The sequence below is a fragment of the Chrysochloris asiatica genome, unplaced genomic scaffold (genome assembly GCF_000296735.1).
Source record: "Chrysochloris asiatica unplaced genomic scaffold, ChrAsi1.0 scaffold00006, whole genome shotgun sequence".
NCBI lineage: Eukaryota > Metazoa > Chordata > Mammalia > Afrosoricida > Chrysochloridae > Chrysochloris > Chrysochloris asiatica.
Genome location: NW_006408524.1, coordinates 29,821,028 through 29,840,966, shown reverse-complemented (window position 1 = coordinate 29,840,966; position 19,939 = coordinate 29,821,028). Strand labels below are relative to the sequence as shown.

Genomic DNA, 19,939 nt, shown 5'->3' with positions numbered 1-19,939 from the left:
GAGAACATCAGTCTTACATTCATTCTATCGTATTCGTCTCATTGCCATGGTTACAATCCCCTCCATGCAATCCTTCCCCGTACCCCCCAGGTCTTCAGCACACAGTTGCTTTCCCTCTCTGGATCTAAAGTCTCCAGCTGCCCCATCATTCCACGTCATCATCTCTGGTTCCATTTCAGGCATCACTGCTTCTCTGGGTAGGGTCCCGCTCTCTGCTCTTCTCCCTTGATGGTCCTAGGGACCTCCGCTCCTAGACTGAAAAGTTAATCACTCCCCTCCTTGCTATAAAACATCCACCTTTACACTTCCGACCCTCACAAACTGTTCTGATAACAATTATTCACTATTGTATCACAAGAGACCTGTCTGCATTTCATTGCATCAGCCCCGCCTAGACAGATTGAATACAACTCACTGGAGATTCTAACTTCCTCCAGGCCCTCTGGATCTAGGTTCCCTCTTGAAAGCTTGTAAGCCAGTCACTTCTTGCCTTTGTAGCCCCCCACCCCCCATTTTGGGTAGCCAATGTCCAAGTTGCCTAACAATGGATTAATTTATTGCAGGGAGATTCTGGACTGGTTGAAGTCTGGTGTTGGGAGATTTGGGGGAATGATGATGCCGATAAGCGACAAATTCTCCTTAACAAATACGGGTGGTTATGCAGGCTGGCAGTCTTCAGGACAACCAGATTCCAATGTGGAAATGGATAGCAAAAGCTGATAGCAAAATGCCTGTAGGGTGATGGAACTGGAGAGCAGAGGAGATCAATTGTATCTATAATATTTGTTTTCAAGAAATAGAATAACTTGCAAATATTTGGGATGGTACTCACTGGTGCTTGTATCAGTTTCTGTACTTTTGTCTTGTTTTTAATTTTCAAAATAATCCAGAAATTAAATAAAGAATGAAACATTTGGAGTACCTGCAATATGCTTGGCACTGCTCCAGACATTTGGGCTATTTGCCCCCATCAAAGTTGAATTTTACCTAAACTCTGTGCTTTAGGAAGACTGCAGTGGTTAACAAATGCCCCTATCTTTGTTGCTGTTGTTGTGGGGAAACAATTTATTGCAAAGATACATTCTTCCTTGTATGACTTAAAGACTCAGGGATCTGCTTCCATACCTTGTTTACCTACCACAAACCCTTTCCTCGTAATGTTTGAGACATTTGTGGCTCTTATGGTCAGAGCTTCCCTGTGTTGCAGTAGTCCCTCTCTGTTAAAGAAAGGCCTGGAGAACTGTTTTCCTGAAAATTACATCCAAAAAAACCCTATGTAGTAATTCTACTCTGTAACATGGGGTTGTCAGGGGTTATAATTGACTCCACAGCATGTTTTTTGTTGTTTGTTTGTTTGTTCTAGTAGCTCCACAAAGCCTTCCTTGTAAAATTTACGTAGAGTTTAGAAATTTGGCTATTGTGTCCCGCTTACCAGTAAGTGTATACCCCTATACAAGACACTTTCCCCCATCAGGTATCTTTCAATTCTCGCTATTAATCTTATAGCAGCATCTCAGCATTCCTTTTCTTCAGTACACTGGAAGATACTTCTCCATATACAGAGTGTAAACGTTGTTCTTGTTAGTTGCCATGGGGCCCATTCTCATGCCTCCGTTGCCTGGAAACCCCAGGTATGTAGAGTACAATTGCTCCATAGAATTTTCAAGGTTATGCCCTTTCTTAGAGGATCACCAGGACTTCTGAGGCACCTCTAGTTTGGTTGGTACCACCATCCTCTCCAGCTAGTTTCACAGCGTTTGTCTGAGCCATTTAATTCCAGTTAATCAACAGAGGCAACATGGGGGTATAGTCAGTTTCATGAGCATTTTTAGGTTTTGAGGAGAGAATAGGTTTTTTTTTTCTTTTCTTTTTTTTTTTTCCTGCCTTCGTGTTTACATTGTAGTGCAGGAAGACAGAAAAAGTAGAAGATATAGTGCGTAACTACAGCACAGAGCAACGCAAGAGGGACCTTCAATTTAGATTTGTTCTCTGACTTCTCCAAATCCTAGCCTCTCAGTCTTCCGTCACTAACGTTCCTCCCAAATCCGACACCGCCCAAGACCTCGCCTTCGAAAACTGACCGCGCCCACGTTATGACGTAGAATTTCCAGGCCTCGTCTACGTTGTGTCGTAGTATTCCTGGCCGCGTAGGTTCAGCCAATGAAAAACATTAGAACCTGCTCTTGCTCTGTTAAGCCCCCGTCCCGTGACGTCAAAGAGCGGCGACAGCAATGGTGCCGGGTAGTTGTGGCGCTTGGCGTCTCGCGCCGCTCCTGCGGCGTGGCATCTTGCCCCGCGCACTAAGACCCACAGAGCACTTGGGTACCCGGTCTCGCCTGCTGGCCCTGCAACGGCCATCCGCCGGCCCGCCCTTCGGCCTAGTCTCCGACCCCGCGCGCTGCCTGCACGGCGGAACCCGGCTGGAGGAGCCGGCGGAGGGTGTAGCCGAGAAGGGACCCCCGGAACCGAGCGCTGCAGGTAGGGACATGGATCCTCTCCCGAGCGGCCCCGGATATGGGAGCTCTGGCTTCACGTCTGTGTGTATTCCCCGTGGAGTCACAAAATTGATTGTTAGCACCAATATTCATATTTCACATTGAGGATGCAGGAAAGCCTGGCTGTCCAAGACATTCCCTCCCCCCACTCCCCCTTGTAGGTTTCCGGAGAATGGATTGGTCGAATGTAGCGGTTTGGTAATTCTGAGCAAGAGCCAGGTTAGGAATTACGGCGTGGGAAGAAACGCTAATAGGAGATAGAGAGGTGTGTGTCGCTGCAGGAGAAGCCCTGAACCCTAAGGTCGGTTTGAAACAGTCGCTCCTCGGAAACCCTATACAGGGTCGCTATGATTCACAGCCTACTCAGTGGCACTTAACAGCAACAGTCTCAGGCGTAGTATAAGCACTGGGCTGCTAACCGCAAGGTAGACGATTCAAACCCACCAATTGCAGCGAGACGACCCTATACAGGGTCGCTGTGAGTCAGCCGACTGGAAGGCACACAATAACCTAAGGTGCAGACTGACTGCTAACCACAAGGTCCGAGGTTCAAACGCACCAGCTACACTCTGAAAACTATACAAGGTCACCATGAGTCGGAACCTACTTGTCAGCACTTACCAACAATTTTAAGGTGTGAAGCCCTGGTTTGGCACTTAGGATAAGCACTGGAATATCAGTAGCGTAATGGTTATGAGTCGGGCTGCTAACCCCAAGGTCAGCAGTTCGAAACTACCAGCCGTTTCGCGGGAGAAAGATGAGGTGTTCTGCTCCCGTAGAGATTTATAGCCTTGGAAACCCTATGCAGGGTCTCTGTGAATCAGAACTGACTCCACGACATACTACCACCATTAACGAAAAGGTTGTTTCAACCACACCAGTCCTCCTTTGAAATCCTATACAGGGCTGCTGAGTCAGAACTGACTCGATGGCTGTTAACAACAGCAACCATTTAAGGTGTGTTTAGGATAAGCCGTGGATTGCTAACCACAAGGTCGGCAGTTCAAACTCACCAGCTGCTCCGTGGAAGAAAGATGACGTTTTCTGCTCCCATAGTGACTAAGATATATTCAGCTTCCCTAAAGGTTATTACTAGGTTATTACTATTGTTCGGTGCCCTCAAGTTGGTTCCTACTCTAAGCGATCCTATGCACAACAGAAGGAAACACTGTCCTGTCCCTTAATTGTCAAACAATTATGTTTGAGCCCATTGTTACTGCCACTGTGCCAGTCCATCTTGGTGGAGGCCTACCTTTTTTTTTTGTTGATCTTTCATTTTACTAAGCATGATGTCCTTTTCCAATGACTAGTCTTTCTTGACAGCATTTCCAAAGTATGGGAGATGAAGTCTCACCATCCTCGCTTTTGAGGAGCATTTAGTCTGTACTTCTTCCAAGACAGATCCATGGTTCTTTAGGCAGTTCATGGTACTTTGAATATTCTTTGCTAACACCATACTTCAGATGTATGGATTCTTCTTGATTACTCATTGGCCAACTTTCTTTGGCTTGGATTAGGCACACCTTAGTGCTCAAGATGACGTACTTGTTCTGTAACACTTTAAAGAGGTCTTTTTAGCAGATTTTCCTAGTATAATACAGCATTTGTTTGCTTGACTGCTGCTTCCAATGAGCATTGTGAATCGAAGCAAAATGAAGTCTTTGACAACTCCAGTTTTTTCTGTTTATCCTGATGTTGTTGGGCCAGTTGATAGAATTTTTGTTTTCATTGAGGTGCAGTCCATACTGAAGGCTGCAGGCTTTGATTTTCATTAGTACTTCAAGTCCTCTTTGCTTCCAGGAAGTGATCATTTACATATCTCAGATTGTTAATGAGTCTTCTTTAATGTATCTTCTCTAATGTCTAAAGATTACAACCTTGGAGCAGCCATGCTGTGGGTTAATGCGCTGGACTACAAAGTTGGTTTGAACCACAAGGTCGGCAGTTCAAGCTCACTAGCCACTCTTTGGAAACCTTATACAGGGTCACTATGGACCGGAACCAATTTGACAGCAATTAACAACAACAACAGCATAAGGTCGCTGTAGGATAACCACAAGGTCAGCAATTCAACCCACCAGCCACTTTGAGAAACTCTGTTCGGAGTTACTATGAGTCAGAACTGACTTGCCAGCACACAACGGTAATAACATAGCATCAGTATGGAGTCTTGATGTGGTGCTGTAGGATAAGCACGGGACTGCTAACCACAAGATTAGCAGTTTAAACCCATAAGCTTCTTCTCCTTGTAAACCCTCTATAGGGTAGCTGTGAAATGGAACCGACATGATGGCACTTGCCATCAATGACAGTGGGGTCTCCATATGTCAGAACTGACTGCCTTCCAGCTGACTACAGTAGAGCTATCACTGAGCTCCTTTACAAGGCTGTCTTGAGTCAAAATCAGTCCCATGGCAGCTGCAACTCACTGTAAACGTTTTTAGAAACTTGGGAGATAATAAACTGATCCCATCTGTAAAAGGGTAGTGTGTGGGAAGGATTAGATCGGAGGAAAACTAATTAATAACCTGCAGTATACAGGTAATGTAACCTTGCTTGCTTGAAGCAGAGGACTTAAAATACTGAAGATCAAAGACCATAGCCTTCAGTATGAACTGAACCTCTCAGTGTAAAGAAAAAATCCTCATAACTGGACCCATAAACACCATCAATATAAATGGAGAAGAGATTTAAGTTGTTGAAGAGTTCGCTTTGCTTGCGGTTCAGACCAACTTTGCAGTCCAGTGTGTTAGTATTTCCACATGTACAATGTACTAACAATGATCATTTTCATGTTGTGCAACCTTGATTGATACCCTTTTCTAAATTTGCCCACTAAGCAAAGCCTTTCCCTTTCCTTTGCACCCTGGTAACCACTAATCAATCATCTTTGGTTTCTATATATTTACTCACTTCATATAAGTAAGATCATACAGTATTTGTCTTTTGGTAACTGATTTTGCTCAGCATATTGTTTTGTAGGTTCATCCATGTTGTAGCAAGTATCAGGACTTCATTTCTTTTTAAGGATGAGTAATAATAGTTCAGTGTGTATATAATACATTTTGTTATCCATTCATATGCTGGGCGTTTGGTTGCTTACATTTTGGGGCTGTTGTGAATAGTGCCACAGTGAACATTATTGTACAGGTTTCTGCGTGCTTTCCTACTTTTACATCTTCTGGGTGCATACCTAGGACTGGGATTGCTGGTTAAAATGGTATTTCTAGGCTCAACTTTTTGAGGAACTACCAAAATATTTTCCAGTGGCTACACTGTTTTTGACTCTTGGTGTGGCACTGTAGAATCGACACTGGACTTCAAACCATAAGGTTGGCAGTACAGGCCCACTTAGTCACTCCTCAAAAACACTATACAGGGCCGTTATGAGTTGGAACTGATTTAATGTCACTTAACAACGTACGGTTTTACATTCCCACTAGCAGTGGAAGAGGGTTCCAGTTTCTGCACCCCACCAACACCTATGATTTTCCATTTTGCTTTGCCATTCTAATGGGTGTGTGTGAGGTGGTATCTCATTGTTGTTTTGATTGTCATCTCCTTAATGGCTAATGAAGGAACTCTGGTAGCTTAGTGGTTACGAGTTGGGCTGCTAACTTCAAGCCTCATCTTTCTCCCATGGAGCAACTGGTAGTTTCAAACTGCTGACCTTGTGGTTCGTAGCCCGATTCGTAACCACTACATTACCAGAGCTCCTTACCAGACCTGATATTTTTCTTCCCATCTGTAGTTTGTCTCTTCACTACATTGGTAATATTCTTTCATGAACAAAAATATTTAATTTTTGAGGTCTCATTTATTTGCTGCTTGTGTTTTAAAAACTAGCTCACATAGTCTCATCCCTGTATTTTCTTCTATTTTTATGGTTTAAACGTTCACATTTATATCCTTCATCTTCTGTGATTTGGCTTTGTGTGTGGTGTGAGGCTTAGTCCTCATTCATTCTTTTCCAATTTTCCCCAGCATTGTCTGGTCAGAGACTGTTACTTACACATTGAATGACCTTATACCACCTTTGTCAAAAATCAGTTGACTCTGGATGTATGGATTTCTAGACTCTCATTCTATTCCACTTGTCTATTTATCTGTTATCCATACCAGGCTGTTTTAATTACTGTGGCTTTATATACTAGGCTCTGAAATCAAGAAATGTGAGCCTTCCCTACGCTGTAATCTTATTCAAGTATTTTGGGGGTGAGGGTTGGCAATGGCTATTTAGGGTCCATTGCTCTTGCATATAAATTTGAGGCAGGTGACTTTTTAAGTGAAACTTTTAAGGGTAAAAAATGAGAAAGTTTCAGCTCACATTGACAAGCTGGGTGACCCTGGCCAACACATTAATTCTGTTACACCTCAAGTTTCTTATTTTTCAAGTGAAGGGAGTGTACCAGATACTTAAGGAGCCCTTTCAACTCAATTGTTGTAAAGTGCTTCTGACACAGAGACCTTGTGTGATCTTCTATGTCTGAGATTCAATTTAATATGCCTTACAATAAATAGCACCAGCTCTCTATAACTTGTGCTGTTTTTTTTCCCCTTCTGTATATGATCTTTCTTTTTGAGGTTTATTGCTCATTTCTTCAATTACTAAAGAACAAATAATTTGTTGATGTATGGCTCTTTTTCATTGTGGTAATAACAGTGTGTTTACAGTGACTCTGTAGCCTGAGTACTCTTGACTATAAAGCTTGGACACTTACAGTTCATCTTCCAGGATTCATGGGCCCTGTGGTCTTCTAAAACATTTTGGATTAGCTATTCCACAGTTGCATATGCAGCTTGAGCATGTAACACGCACTACCGGTTGTCCTTGAGCTGATTCTGACTCATCACCATCCCATGTGTGTCAGTAGTTCTGAGTTTGCTCTGATTTTCCAGAAGTAGATTGCCAGGCCTTTCTTCCAAGATGCTTCTGCCTAGACTCCACCCCCCAAACTTTTGGTGGTTGTTTGTTAAGTGCTGTTGAGTCGGTTCTGACCCATAGTGACCCTGAACAGGGTTTCTGAGGCTGTAAATCTTTTTGAGAGCAGAAAGCCTCATCTTTGTCCTGCGGAGCAGCTGGTAGTTTCGAACTGCTGACCTTGCAGTTCGCAGCCTGATTCGTAACCACTATGCTACCAGAGCTCCTTAAACTTCGTGAGCACCCAAGTAAATTTAACTGTTTGAGTCACTTAGGAACTCCTCTGAGTACACACAGTGTCTGCCTATTACTTAGCTATCTGACAAACAAACCTTTTGTTCATTTCAGATCACACTGGTCCACAGTTTGACATAGATATGCTGGTATCACTTCTGAGGCAAGAAAATGCAAGAGACATTTGTGTTATCAAGGTTCCTCCAGAGATGAAATATACAGATTATTTTGTGATTGGGAGCGGAACCTCCACCCGCCACTTACATGCCATGGCCTACTACATTATGAAAATGGTAAGGTGCTCACTGTTTTCTCTTGGGCCAGTAGCATCAGGCTGAGGAGCAACATTTTGAAAATACACTTGTCATATGAGGTTGCATGAGAAGCCCACATTTTCAAAATTTGTATGAGGGTCTTTTATATCCGTGATAGTAAAAGGTATGAGATAAATATCTAGTCCTATTGAATCTAGATATTTTAAATTCATATAACCACAAGGAAAAAGTTTGAAAACTAACCTGAGGCAATCTAGAAGATAATAGACCCAGGGAGACTTTTAGAGCTGCATTGTCCAGTTGGTAGCCAGTATCCACAGTTGATTACTAGCTATCATGCTGGACGGCACTTCTATTATTGTGAAAGTCTACTGGACAGTGGTAGTCTAGATTTTAATTCAAATGTCTGAGTAAATCCAGTGTTCCCAAACACTGCTGGGTATGTGAAAATAAAGATGAAAAAGAGCTAGTTGAGGAAAGGGAAGACAGTTCATTTCTGAACTGAACTGATTATGTAACTTAATGAGGAAGAAAGTAAGCTGGAAGTCACCAGTTAGTTGATTTTGTACCGTTCTCCAGGGGAATGTGCCCTTCACCCTGTTGAAAATCAGTCATAGAGATGACAGTTGAGATTGCCTGGGGAAGGGTTCTGGTACAACATGACAGCAGAAGATGACAGTATGGGAGGCAGGTGAGAAGAGTATGGAATGGAGTAAGGTGAAGACTTAGAAGTGAGTACTGGACTTGGCAAGGACTATTACAAAAATTTTAGGTACCAGTATGAAGGGGAAAAAAGCAATGCAGAGTCAGGCTGTAGGAATGACTGAACTGGTTCCCAAATTTAAGACGAAGATGTATGTCATCAGACCTTCCATCAGACTGCAGACCTGCCTCTGCCCCCCTTTTATATATGACTTGGCTTGTTTTCAGTACAAATTCCTGAAGTGTCAAAGTGACCCTTATGTTAAGATAGAAGGGAAGGACTCTGACGACTGGCTCTGCATGGACATTGGTAAGTTATTTTGGTACATTTTACAGGTAAACATATGAAATTGTATTAATATTCAATTGACTTTAACAGGGTTAAGATCAATTTCTGAGTATCTGTCATTCCTTTTAGAATTTAAAAGTAACGAGTTTTACTTAATCCTTGTCTGACCAAAGTATGCTAGATGTACTGATGAAAGATGGTATATAAATATAAAATGAACCACATGGGTTTGGAAGATGGACAGCATAGAAACAGGACAGAAAGGCTTGGGGTCGGGGAGCTGAAAGGGGTGACCTGAAATCTTGAAAAGGAAGAACAAGTGTGGGTATTAATATTGGGATCTGGGATTACTTCATTAATTATAATCTTTATAATTAATAATCATATGTCAAGACCTGTGTAGGATCTGTGATTTTACCCCTATCTGTAAACTAACAAGTTGCCAATTTCAAGAAAGATGACTCCCAGTAGCAACTGGCTTTTTTACAGCAGTTCCCCAAGTCCACAGGAAACAGAGGGTTCTAGGACGCCTGCAGCCCAGTGTGTTAGCAGAGAGGAACCTGAGTCTTATATAGTGGGCAGTAAGTGCCTTCCTGTGGCTCTGGTTGCATTTCAAGGCTGTAATGTCAGGTTTCACAGCCCTAGCTAGCACTGTTGACATTTTTAGTTAATTTTATTGGAGGAGTTACTATTCTGTGCAACATAGGATGCTTTGCAGTGTCCTCACCGCCCCGCCCAAGTTATTTTTAATTACTGTATGTGTATACTTTGCCAGAATTCCTTTCGACTTCAGGCTACTCATTATACTAATATCCTTGGAAAGATAGGGCAGTTACTGTTTTGCCCATAGAATGTATAGAAATGTGATACCCTTAGAATATTATCTTCCAAATAAAACTTGACAAGAAAGCACAAAGTAAATGTTACTATAATGCTCTGTACCACACAGTAATACGTGCACAGCACAGCTTCTGATGGGGTAGGGCATTCTACCTAATTCCACGTCTTAAGGAGTTAGAGCATGGTTCTTCAGTCATACTAGCCACAGAGGTTGTAAGATTACAATATTAAAAGGAAATGGACTGCTTCATCATTGTAACTCTTTTATATGTCCCTGATAGGCAGCATGGTGATTCACTTGATGCTTCCGGAAACCAGAGAGATCTATGAATTAGAAAAATTATGGACACTGCGCTCTTATGATGACCAGTTAACTCAGATAGCATCTGAGACATTACCTGAAGACTTTATTCTTGGAATAGAAGACAACACTTCTTCATCCCTCACACCAGAGGAGTTCAAGTATGAATAAAAATTAATATGAACTGCTTTAGTCATTTCAGATTTTTCTCTAAAAATAGAGGTTGTTTTTTTTTTTTTAAATTAACGAGTCTTGTCTGCCTCATGCTGACACTTAAGAGACTTAGAGATTGTAGCTGTTAGGTGCTGTCGAGTCAGTTCCGACCCATAGCAACCCTGTATAAGGTTTCCAAGTAGCAGCTGGTGAGCTTGAACTGCCGGCTTTGCAGTCTAGCACATTAACCCACAGTGCCACACCAGGACTCCACTAAAAACAGTAGGTTCAAATAAAATCTTTACACCTACTCTTCCTGGGGATTCCAACAGGATTTCTAGGAGTTAACACTGTTACATGTAAAATCTTATTCTGTACAGTGGAATGTCCACAAACAAAACAAACCTACCAAATTTATCCAGTAATTTTTTTCTTTGAGATATTAATGTGATAACAATAAATACCAAGATATTCTTGGACAAAACTTCTAAAGTCTTAGGCTAAACTTTTGACAAGTTTCAGGTCTCATGCATCCTAAAAATTATCCAAATCTACCATGCTACTGAAAGGCAAGCTTGTTTTGGGAAGGTAGGAGAAGTTGTTTGATAGTATTTTATCCAACAGTATTATCAAGGTTCACACAAGTTCCATGGCATGGTGAAATAAACATCCTACCACGAGACACTGGTGATTGACATCATGTCGCTAAAAATCTAAGCTCTTAGTTTGACTAAATTTAGAACATTTATTACATTCATATCAAAAGCCAAAAATAAAACAAATACACATCAAACTCCATCTAATGATGAAAAATTTTATTCTGCATAAAGGTATCTGGAAACTGAAGCTGCATTGGGGGCATATTATAGATGAAGAATGATCCATAAATGGTGAGTACAAAACTCAGTTACAATTGATGGATTTCCTAGCTATTATTACCAGATACTCCAAATTACCATCTTCCACACTGAAACGCTAGAAGTGAAACATGACAGAATTTAAACCAGCAGATAGAAATGCAGCACCTATTTGTAAAGAAAAATCAAATACTGGAAAAATAAAATATTGAGGAAGAACTCTGGCATTAAACACATCTCACCTGAAATCCAACCAGAGAGCTAATAATACATGGGTTTTTTTTTTTTGTAATTTTAATTCATTGAATGAAAACAAATGAGTGCTAGATGAAGTCACTGACAAAAGGGCACTTTTGGCTAAAACTACAAAATAAACTGCTTTTCTGAAAACTTTTCAAACCATTTTCAAATGACTAATTGGCATGCTGATCTTCAGAAAAACTTACCTAGGCCATGTAAAATTTATCTTGAAATAAGAATGAGGCAAAACAATTTTCTTAAGGTTATTACATATGCCCTTCAGATCAGTATAACGTGGTGACTGTGATCATCTTATGAACAGAAAGCAACACACAAATAACTCCGAGCAGCACGGCCTTGGAGACCACCCACACAACTGTCTGTACCGGGCTTTGCCATCCAATTAAGAATTGAGCAAACAAGTTCATTCATTATTAAAGGTGAAGATTGTATCACAGTCATTCAAATTATATTCCCAAAGTTCTTTTCATGTATCCCCTACCTTTTGACTGACTTTTCAAACAGCTGGTTGCAGAGTGTACGAGAAATTCTGCTGCAATTTTTGTAGTATTTTAAGTGGCCTTTTTCTTGGTTTTCATCGCTTAAAAATCTTTAAAATAGCTTAGTGAGGCCCACAGATAGTGCCTAGATTCACAGGTGTTGTTGCACCTTCACACACTGTCATACCATCTCTGACTGCCCCAGTGCTCATCACAGAGCTCTTGTTTTGGGGCCTGCTGAAAGCGTAGACAGCTGGGCTGGCATGTATTGACAAACTGAGCATCCTGGAAGATGAGGGGAAGCTTCCTGTTTTCAAGCAGTTTCAAGTCCACAGGGGCTGTATCTCTTAATTGATGCACTTACTTTCCTTAGTGAGAGTCCAAAGCACAAAAAAATAATATGTATTCAATCATGGACCCAAATGAAAAACTCAGGTCTCCCAAAGCCAATTTAAACTAGCCGCTCCCAAACCTGCCACCACTTTGCTCTGTTAGTACCATCAAAAACTTTCCCTACCATTAATAAACAAACAAGCAAAAGGTATTGCTGCTTTCCAAACATAGGCACTGCTCCACATCTTTGAATATTTACTGACTGATAACTGTGTCAAAAGCTTCAAAAAACATTTTTCCAACTTTACTGTCATCAGCCAGAAGTAAAATCCTTTCCTCAGTTATTTTCCTGTTAGCTGGTAGCTGATTAAACTTTTTTTTTTTTTAAAAAAAGGTTGGATTTTCATTTTTATAAAGTATATAAAATTTCCCCACCTCCCCCCAAAAAAAAAAACAAAAAAAAAACCACGAACAATTTTGCTTTTCATTGCATTACTGAATACCTGAGGTAGTTGAGTCAAAATGCACATTTAACACCCCTGCCAACACCAGTCAGCACTTCCCTTAGGTTATTCATGTTAGTGTTAGACAAAAATAAAACAGGTTTTTCTATGCTAGTGGCTTAACATTTAAGTTTCTGTGATAATTCTATTTGGATCCAATTTTAACTATTGGATTTAGGAGCAATCCATACTTAATTTATTTAATGAACTTAGTAATTGCATCATTAAGCCAGTCTGTGGTGTTACTGGGCGAGTATCAATTCCTGGGGAGATAGTTTTTACACTGTGAGAACACAACCACATGGAAGTGCAGAGCTACTGTGGCTCCCTTCTCCTCCCCTTAAACTCTTTTTAAAGCTGGGTGTCATACATCTTAGAGAGCAAAAAGTATACATTCTCACAGAGACAGGAGTTCAAAAGTTGCCTGGTCCTCAAAGAAACGACTGGCTAGGTACAAGTTGTGCATGTGATTCTGGGTAGGGGTTGAGCGCCCATCTGTTGGTTAAGCAATCTGTCTTTGGTTTGGCATCTCTGCCTCTGTGGTGGGCTGTTTCCTGAGCCTTTATTTTCTTCTTGACTGAGGTGGCCCACTTTGCAGAGCCTTCTGCTGTTGGTGTTGCTTTACCTGAGTCAGAATTTCCTGAATTTTTCTCTGGGCAAGCTGCAAAAGGAGAGAGCTCTGAATGTTTTACCTAATAAAAAATTACTAAAAGTTATTTTAAACTCTTAATGTTAACAACTCCAAATAGAAATTCATGTGATGAATAAGAACAGATCAAGAATATATACTCATCAGTTTGCTAGTAGAGTCTGAAATCATTCTCTAAAAGGGGGGGGAGGGGGGAGGACTAAAAGCGTTAAGCACTAAACGACTATGTATTTCTCTTGGGGGATGGGAGGGTCCCAGAGAATTGTTTCCAGTTTGAGAAAAAAAGCAAAGATCTTAATTATCATGTAAGAAAGCAGCACCCCGTTACCTGGCAAGCATAGAAGTGACCAGTTATTTTGACAATCACTTGGTCATTCTCATCAGGTGTCTGATCACGAGGGACAACAACTTCTGCACTTGATAAATTCTGGAGCTCATTCACCTAGAAAAGATAAATACAAATCATGTTAAGTGGGACATGTTTAAGATGCTTATTCCCGAATATGAATTCAACTAATAAATCTTACAAGCTTGTTACGGTTAGTATTGCCCGTACACCTCAAGGTGTTTAATATCAACGCTTATCCAAAGAAACTGACTTGCTCAATGTTATAAGTGAATGGCTGAACCAGATCCCAAACCAGATATTTTAATTGTAAATAGTTTTGAAACTTGCTTAAAATAATGTGTTTAAAACTGGAACCCGTTTTCTTTGCTCAGTTATAGAGGGTTTAAGTGTAGATGACACTTTCTAATTTTCATGATGTTGGGTTTGTGCAATAAAAATTAAAAGGTAAGGCTGTACCAATAGAGTGTTTAATGCCTCTTAGAAACAGAACCGCCTTCTCTCATAGGTGGTCTCAGTATCAGCTGGCACCAACATTCAGGAAGAACAAAAGGCAATCTTTCCAACCTTGGCCGAGCTGGTCCTGACTCATGCATTAGCCAAAATCAGGAACTTGGACTTCTCCCTCGGTACCTGTCAGTGCTTGTCCTATTGATACCGCTGCAAAGGTTTTGCTCAAGTACTTGCCGTTTTGCCTCCTTTTCCAATAACTCTGCCAGCAGCAAAGGATGGCACTCTGATATGAGCTTCAAGTTTCACCTCTTCTTTAGGACTAACAAAATTTTCTTCTTTAATTTTTCCATAAATTCTTCCCTGAGCCTACAGATGAGACAGTAGCTTGTCAGTATCATTCATACTAGAGAGACAGGAGTCTATGGTCTCACCTCACCTCTTAAAGGCCATTGAGCAAATTCACTTTTGGAGACAGGTAAATTCAACAAATCCTATAAGCAGCCATTAAGGAACTGTTTCTATGCTGCTCTTAGCCACCTGAATTTCCAACAGATTTCTAGTGTATATAAGGGGGGGATGGGAAATCAGGTAACAGAAGTTCTTGAACAAACGTCATTCACTGTACACATCCATCATTTGTAACTGTCCAGCCTGTTAGAGCTCATACCTTGAACTGAGCCTCTGGGGGCCCGGTAATAATCACCATCCTCACTTTTGCATCTGGTGCTTCAGCTGGAGCGATCTGTAACAGGCCCACCAACAATGTAACGTTAGGCTGTTTTCAGGTGCCAGGAACAATTAGCTTCTGTTTGCAATATGAGTGACTGAATAGAAAAGAAAATCTTGGAGAAAAAAGTTACCCTGAGGGGCAGTGATTAAGGTGATTTAGTCCATTAAGGCTCCTGCCCCACACAGTCTTAATTGACACTGTGCAAAACTCATGTGCAATCACAGTTCATCTTTACTACATCCTAATGAGACACCGCCTCCACTTTACAAATGGGAAACTGACAGGCAAAGAAGTGGAGCTGCTTGGCACAAGATCACACAGCTAACAGAGCTGGAGGGAGAGCCAAGTCTGTCTCCCAGCTGGTAATGCTAATCCTTACACCAGCGGTGCTCAGTCAGTGTGCTCTGGTCCCACTGTCCGAATCCCCTGGGCTTCCTGTCTGTGTCTGTCTGACTGCACACAGCCTCAGACCGACCTTCCTGTCCTTATGGGAAAGAACACTGCGTTTTAATTATGTTGATGTGGTGGTGATGGTTTATTGCTATGGAGTTGGTTCTGATTCACAGTGACTGACCCTTATATTAGGGTTTCCAGGGAGCAGCTGGCAGGTTTGAACTGCCAGCCTTGTGGTTAGCAGTCCAGTGCCACACCAGGATTCCATATCTAGGTTATAAAACTTCTTACATAAAGTTTAAAAAGAAAATTAGTTTGTTCTGTTTTCACAGATTTTTTTCCCTAGGTTTACAAATGTAAGGCTTATTAGTAAATTCCTCCAAGTATGTCATTTGAGTAGCAGGAAATGAACTAACATTAATTTGACAAAAGAAGCAATGAAGTGAACCACAAGGTTGGCAGTTCGAGCTCACCAGCCACTCTGTGGGAGAAATATGAGGCTTTCTGCTCATGTAAACAGGTACAGCCTCAGAAAGTCCATACAGGGTTGCTGTGAGTCAGAACTGATTCAGTGGCACTTCACCACCACCACCACCATTTTTGGCTAGTATATGAAATCATTCTGAAATCCCTGTGGGGTTAACCACCATTTTTGGCTAGTATATGAAATCATTCTGAAATCCCTGTGGGGTTAAGGTGCACGAGACTGTTGAAGGGAAAAGAAATCCAGCATTGCTCCAAGGTGATAGTTAGAGAACATTTTGGATCCCAGGACTCTAAGGAGTCCTTTTTAAAGAAAAACATTATGCCAGACGTTCATCAAGAAGTACATTCTCATTTTAAAATCCACCTTAACACTATGTAAAAATTGTTGTTTGTAGTTTAGTGCCTTCAAGCGGGTTCTGCGGGTTCCGTCTCATAGTGACTCTCCCAGGAGCGGCTGGTGGATTTGAACTACTGACTGTTGCAGTTCAAAACGACTTTGTGGTCCAGTGATTATCTTATAGCACACCAGGACTGGACTGGACTGAATAAGCTAAAACTAACAATCACCCCAAATTTAAAATACAGTCTTTTAGACCTTTTCCTGTATATATTTAAAATCAAAGAATTTGCTTTTAATGAAATCATGCTTTCTTCCTCCCTCAAAATCAAGCTAATATTTCTGTCATCTAGACCAAATTGATACTATTTTTAAGCTTATAAAACAACTATAATTATTTTCTTTTTGATCAAACTCTCAAGATTATTCACAGGAAACCCCTAGAGAGAAAATACCATTCTAAACAATTTTTCACTGTCTTTTCGGTGAAGGTGGTTAACACAGTAATTTCAGTTCCCTTCCACAAGTTCTATACAGATTATTCAGTAACATTGGTTCCATGCATTACAATTCACAAACATTTACAACGGTTCCATTTCCATTGATCTTCTTTCCCTTCTTACAGTCTTTGTTTTAAAGTAACTGTTTAAACTCATGTACATGGTTTTTTTCCCCAAACACCTTTGTCAATACGGGGGATAAAGGGCTGTGGCTAAGGGCACCCCTACACTGATGAGGCCTGTAGACTGCTGTCTCTTAAGCTGAAAAACTCACATGCCTTCTGACTTAACCACACCTAGTTCTGTAAACAGGTGCTACAGAAAAAAAGGTGGTATACAATTTTGTTAAAAGTTTTGCTCATCATTAAACTGTATGAGAGAATTAGGAACAATAGAAATGTCCATTAAGTGAACATAATTATGGTTTGGGGATAAATATTATGTGCCTATGGGAGCTCTGGTAGCATAGTGGCTACGAATCAGGCTGCGAACCTTAAGGTCAGCGGTTCGAAACTACCAGCTGCTCCACGGGAGAAAGATGAGGCTTTCTACTCCCGTAAAGATTTACACCCTCGGAAACCCTGTACAGGGTCGCTATGGGTCGGAACCAACTCGACAGCACTTAACAACAACAATGTTATGTATGTATCTCGCCATGGCTCCATGGTTTGAGCCTGCCAGCCACTCCGTGGGATGTGTAAATTTATACCAAAGTTGTAAGAGATGACTCAGATTATGCCTGGTTTCAGACGTTTTGGAAACAAAAACATTTTACCTCATTAAAAAACCACCATGGGAGCCAGTAAGTATAAGAACTGAGCCTCTGAATTTTTCTTGTACATAAAATGTTCATTGCTATTTTTCTAAAACGAATCTACTGGATTCTTTGTGTGAGCATGTGTCCAAGATTTATTTTTAGCTCATTAACCTGGCAATTAGTAGGACAGTCAAGCTAGTTTACCACTTGATCTTTTACCAGGTCATTTTCTTTACTCATTTATTTTGACTGGATTCCATGTTCAAATAAGGCTGTCTCTGCTGTAAGAAATCTTTTTCTGTATGTATTCTCTCACTTTTAATTATTTTATAATTTACATACCTTAAAACCCAGTCTCTATATTTATGAGTTGATAAATACACAGGCACGTGACAATCTCCAACATCAATACAGAACAGTTCTATCACTTCCTAACATTTCCTTGTACAGTTTCTTTTTCCTCGCTCCCTCACTCCCAAATCCTATCAATACTGATTTGTTTTTTGTCTCTGTAGTTCTCCCTTTCCTAGAATGTCATTGAAAATTTTGACTTCTTTCCCTTAACAATACATTTGAGACCTATCCAACTTGCTGCATGTATCAGTAGATTGTTCCTTTTCTTTATTGAGTAATACTGTATGGATGGATCATTGTTTATCCATTCACCAGATAAAGGGCAGTCGTTTTCTTTGCATTTGGGGAAAGTTATGAATAAAGATGTTATAAACATTTGAGTAAAGGTTTTTGTGTTAACCTAAGTTTTTATTTCTCTTGGGTAAATATCTAGAAGTGTGATTGAGTTTTATTTGTCCAGTATTTAGTAACCATTCTTCTGTAGTAGTGTTTGGTGGTGGTGGTGGTGTGCCCTCGAGTTGGTACCGACTCATAGAGACCCTTCACAGGGTTTTCCAAGGCTGTGAATCTTTATAGAACAGAAAGCCTCATCTTTCTCCCATGCTGAGAAAAGTATCAATACCAACTTGTTCATAGTTTAAAACAAAAACAGGCCACTTATTTGGTGTTCAAATTTGCAGCATATTAAAATATATACTTGAGAGCATACAATCATCTATATGACAGAACCCATTGTTTTTCTCCCAGTATTTGTTAAGCAATATTTCATAGTAAAGGTTAGCTAGCTGATCACAAATGGACATTTCCCAGCTGCCCCTTCACCAACATTTGGCCTTGTGAACAAGTTCTGATCAATGGAACACACTTAGAAATAAATTACACCATACTAGCAGAATCTTCCTTAAGAGAAAACCTCTTTGTTGTACCCTCTTCTACTGCGGGGCAACAGACAATTGCTAGGGAGCTAATTAGTGCATCTGGGACCATGAGGACCAAGGCTACATCTGGGGAAGAACAGCTAGAATGTACCCAAGGTTCAGGGATTTGGCAGGGAGGAGCCACCATACGAGCCTTAGATTACTTACCTCCCAACTGCCTTTTTCCAGAGAGACATAACTTAGAGGATTTCTGTCACATCCTTATGTAACCCTCACAGTTACAATTGACGAGTGACAAGATGACTCATGAGTTTGTAACTTACTGAACTTAAAAGTACTAGGAGAGCTCCAGTTAGCAGAACAGTACCTTAATTGAAGCTCCTGCAAATCGAGATAGCTGTTTGATATGCTGTCCTTGCTTGCCAATAATGGCACCGACCGATAAGGCTGGGATAAACAGATGAACAGTCTCTGTTTCTGAGTGCTGTTGGAAAAGAAGGACAGGATATACATGCTACACATGAGTTTTGTCATTATGGTTGACATGTTCAGACAACAGAATATGAGAAAAGTTTTAAAAAACTACCAAGTAAGTTGACATGAATATATAACATGACAAGATCATTTCATTGGCACTATTGATCCTCACATCACTTACATTTAAATTTTCACTTTTTTCTATACAACCTCTTAAAATGTCACTGAGTTAAAACATTTAAATAGTATACATTTATATATAAAGTTCAATAAATAGGGATATGGTTGAGTTAAAATAAGATACACTATGTTGTTGTTAAGTTCCATCGAGTCGGGTCCGACCCATAGCGACCCTGTACAGGGTTTCCGAGGGTGTAAATCTTTACGGGAGTAGAAAGCCTCATCTTTCTCCCGCGGAGTGGCTGGTAGTTTCGAACTGCTGACCTTAAGGTTCGCAGCCCGATTCGTAACCACTACGCTACCAGAGCTCCTTAAGATACACTATATCCAAGGTATATTCTTGACAAGCAGATGAGATTCAGGATTATATGTCCACAAATCTTAACAGCAATCAAGGACATGAACTCCACAAGCTATGTAGGTTTCACTTCTTACACAGATAGTGACACATAGAGAAGTAATTTACATTAGTGGTTACAGTATCTTAGATACCTTCCCATATAATTGTCTAATGCTTCCAACTCTATAATTCCCTTTCCATATAGACAAATTAGAAAACCTAAAGGTTAAAAGTATTCATGAAATTTTTTTCTCTCTATGCTTCTTGCTTCCACGTCTTCCCACCTCAGATGCTCTTCCTTAAGACGCCTTTCAAATAGCCACTTACAGTGTTAATGGACACATTTACTTTAAAAGGACAGTTCACAGTGACTGGTTTAAAAAAACCCCAATTCACGGTTCAATAATGTTACTTAG

The 19,939-nt window shown here is 40.6% G+C and overlaps 2 protein-coding genes across 3 annotated transcripts in view; one reads left to right on the top strand and one right to left on the bottom strand.

Moving 5' to 3' along the window:
* The first annotated feature begins 2,231 nt into the window (after positions 1–2,231).
* MALSU1 (mitochondrial assembly of ribosomal large subunit 1) lies at positions 2,232–10,245 on the top strand. Its single transcript, XM_006832283.1, has 4 exons — positions 2,232–2,478; positions 7,765–7,943; positions 8,856–8,937; positions 10,038–10,245. The coding sequence occupies exons 1-4, from the start codon at positions 2,232–2,234 to the stop codon at positions 10,226–10,228; spliced, it is 699 nt and encodes a 232-aa protein (XP_006832346.1). The 3' UTR covers positions 10,229–10,245.
* A 2,747-nt stretch (positions 10,246–12,992) lies between these two features.
* The window catches only part of IGF2BP3 (insulin-like growth factor 2 mRNA binding protein 3), a 181,617-nt gene continuing 174,670 nt past the window's right edge, over positions 12,993–19,939 (bottom strand). The window contains exons 11-15 of one of the 2 annotated variants that reach the window (XM_006832214.1): positions 18,894–19,010; positions 14,759–14,833; positions 14,326–14,457; positions 13,621–13,734; positions 12,993–13,304 (exon numbers count right to left, since the gene is read on the bottom strand). In XM_006832214.1, coding sequence (XP_006832277.1) covers positions 13,206–13,304; positions 13,621–13,734; positions 14,326–14,457; positions 14,759–14,833; positions 18,894–19,010 — 537 coding nt within the window. In that variant the 3' untranslated portion in view covers positions 12,993–13,205. The remainder of the gene's footprint in view (positions 13,305–13,620; positions 13,735–14,325; positions 14,458–14,758; positions 14,834–18,893; positions 19,011–19,939) is intronic. The other variant, XM_006832215.1, reaches the window with a different exon arrangement.

Bases quoted from the DNA above. Each gene is read 5' to 3' on its own strand.
- MALSU1 (XM_006832283.1), top strand. From the start codon at position 2,232: ATGGTGCCGGGTAGTTGTGGCGCTTGGCGTCTCGCGCCGCTCCTGCGG. The intron at 2,479-7,764 runs GTAGGGACATGG...TGTTCATTTCAG, and splicing joins CCCGGAACCGAGCGCTGCAG to ATCACACTGGTCCACAGTTT. The intron at 8,938-10,037 runs GTAAGTTATTTT...TGTCCCTGATAG, and splicing joins CTGGCTCTGCATGGACATTG to GCAGCATGGTGATTCACTTG.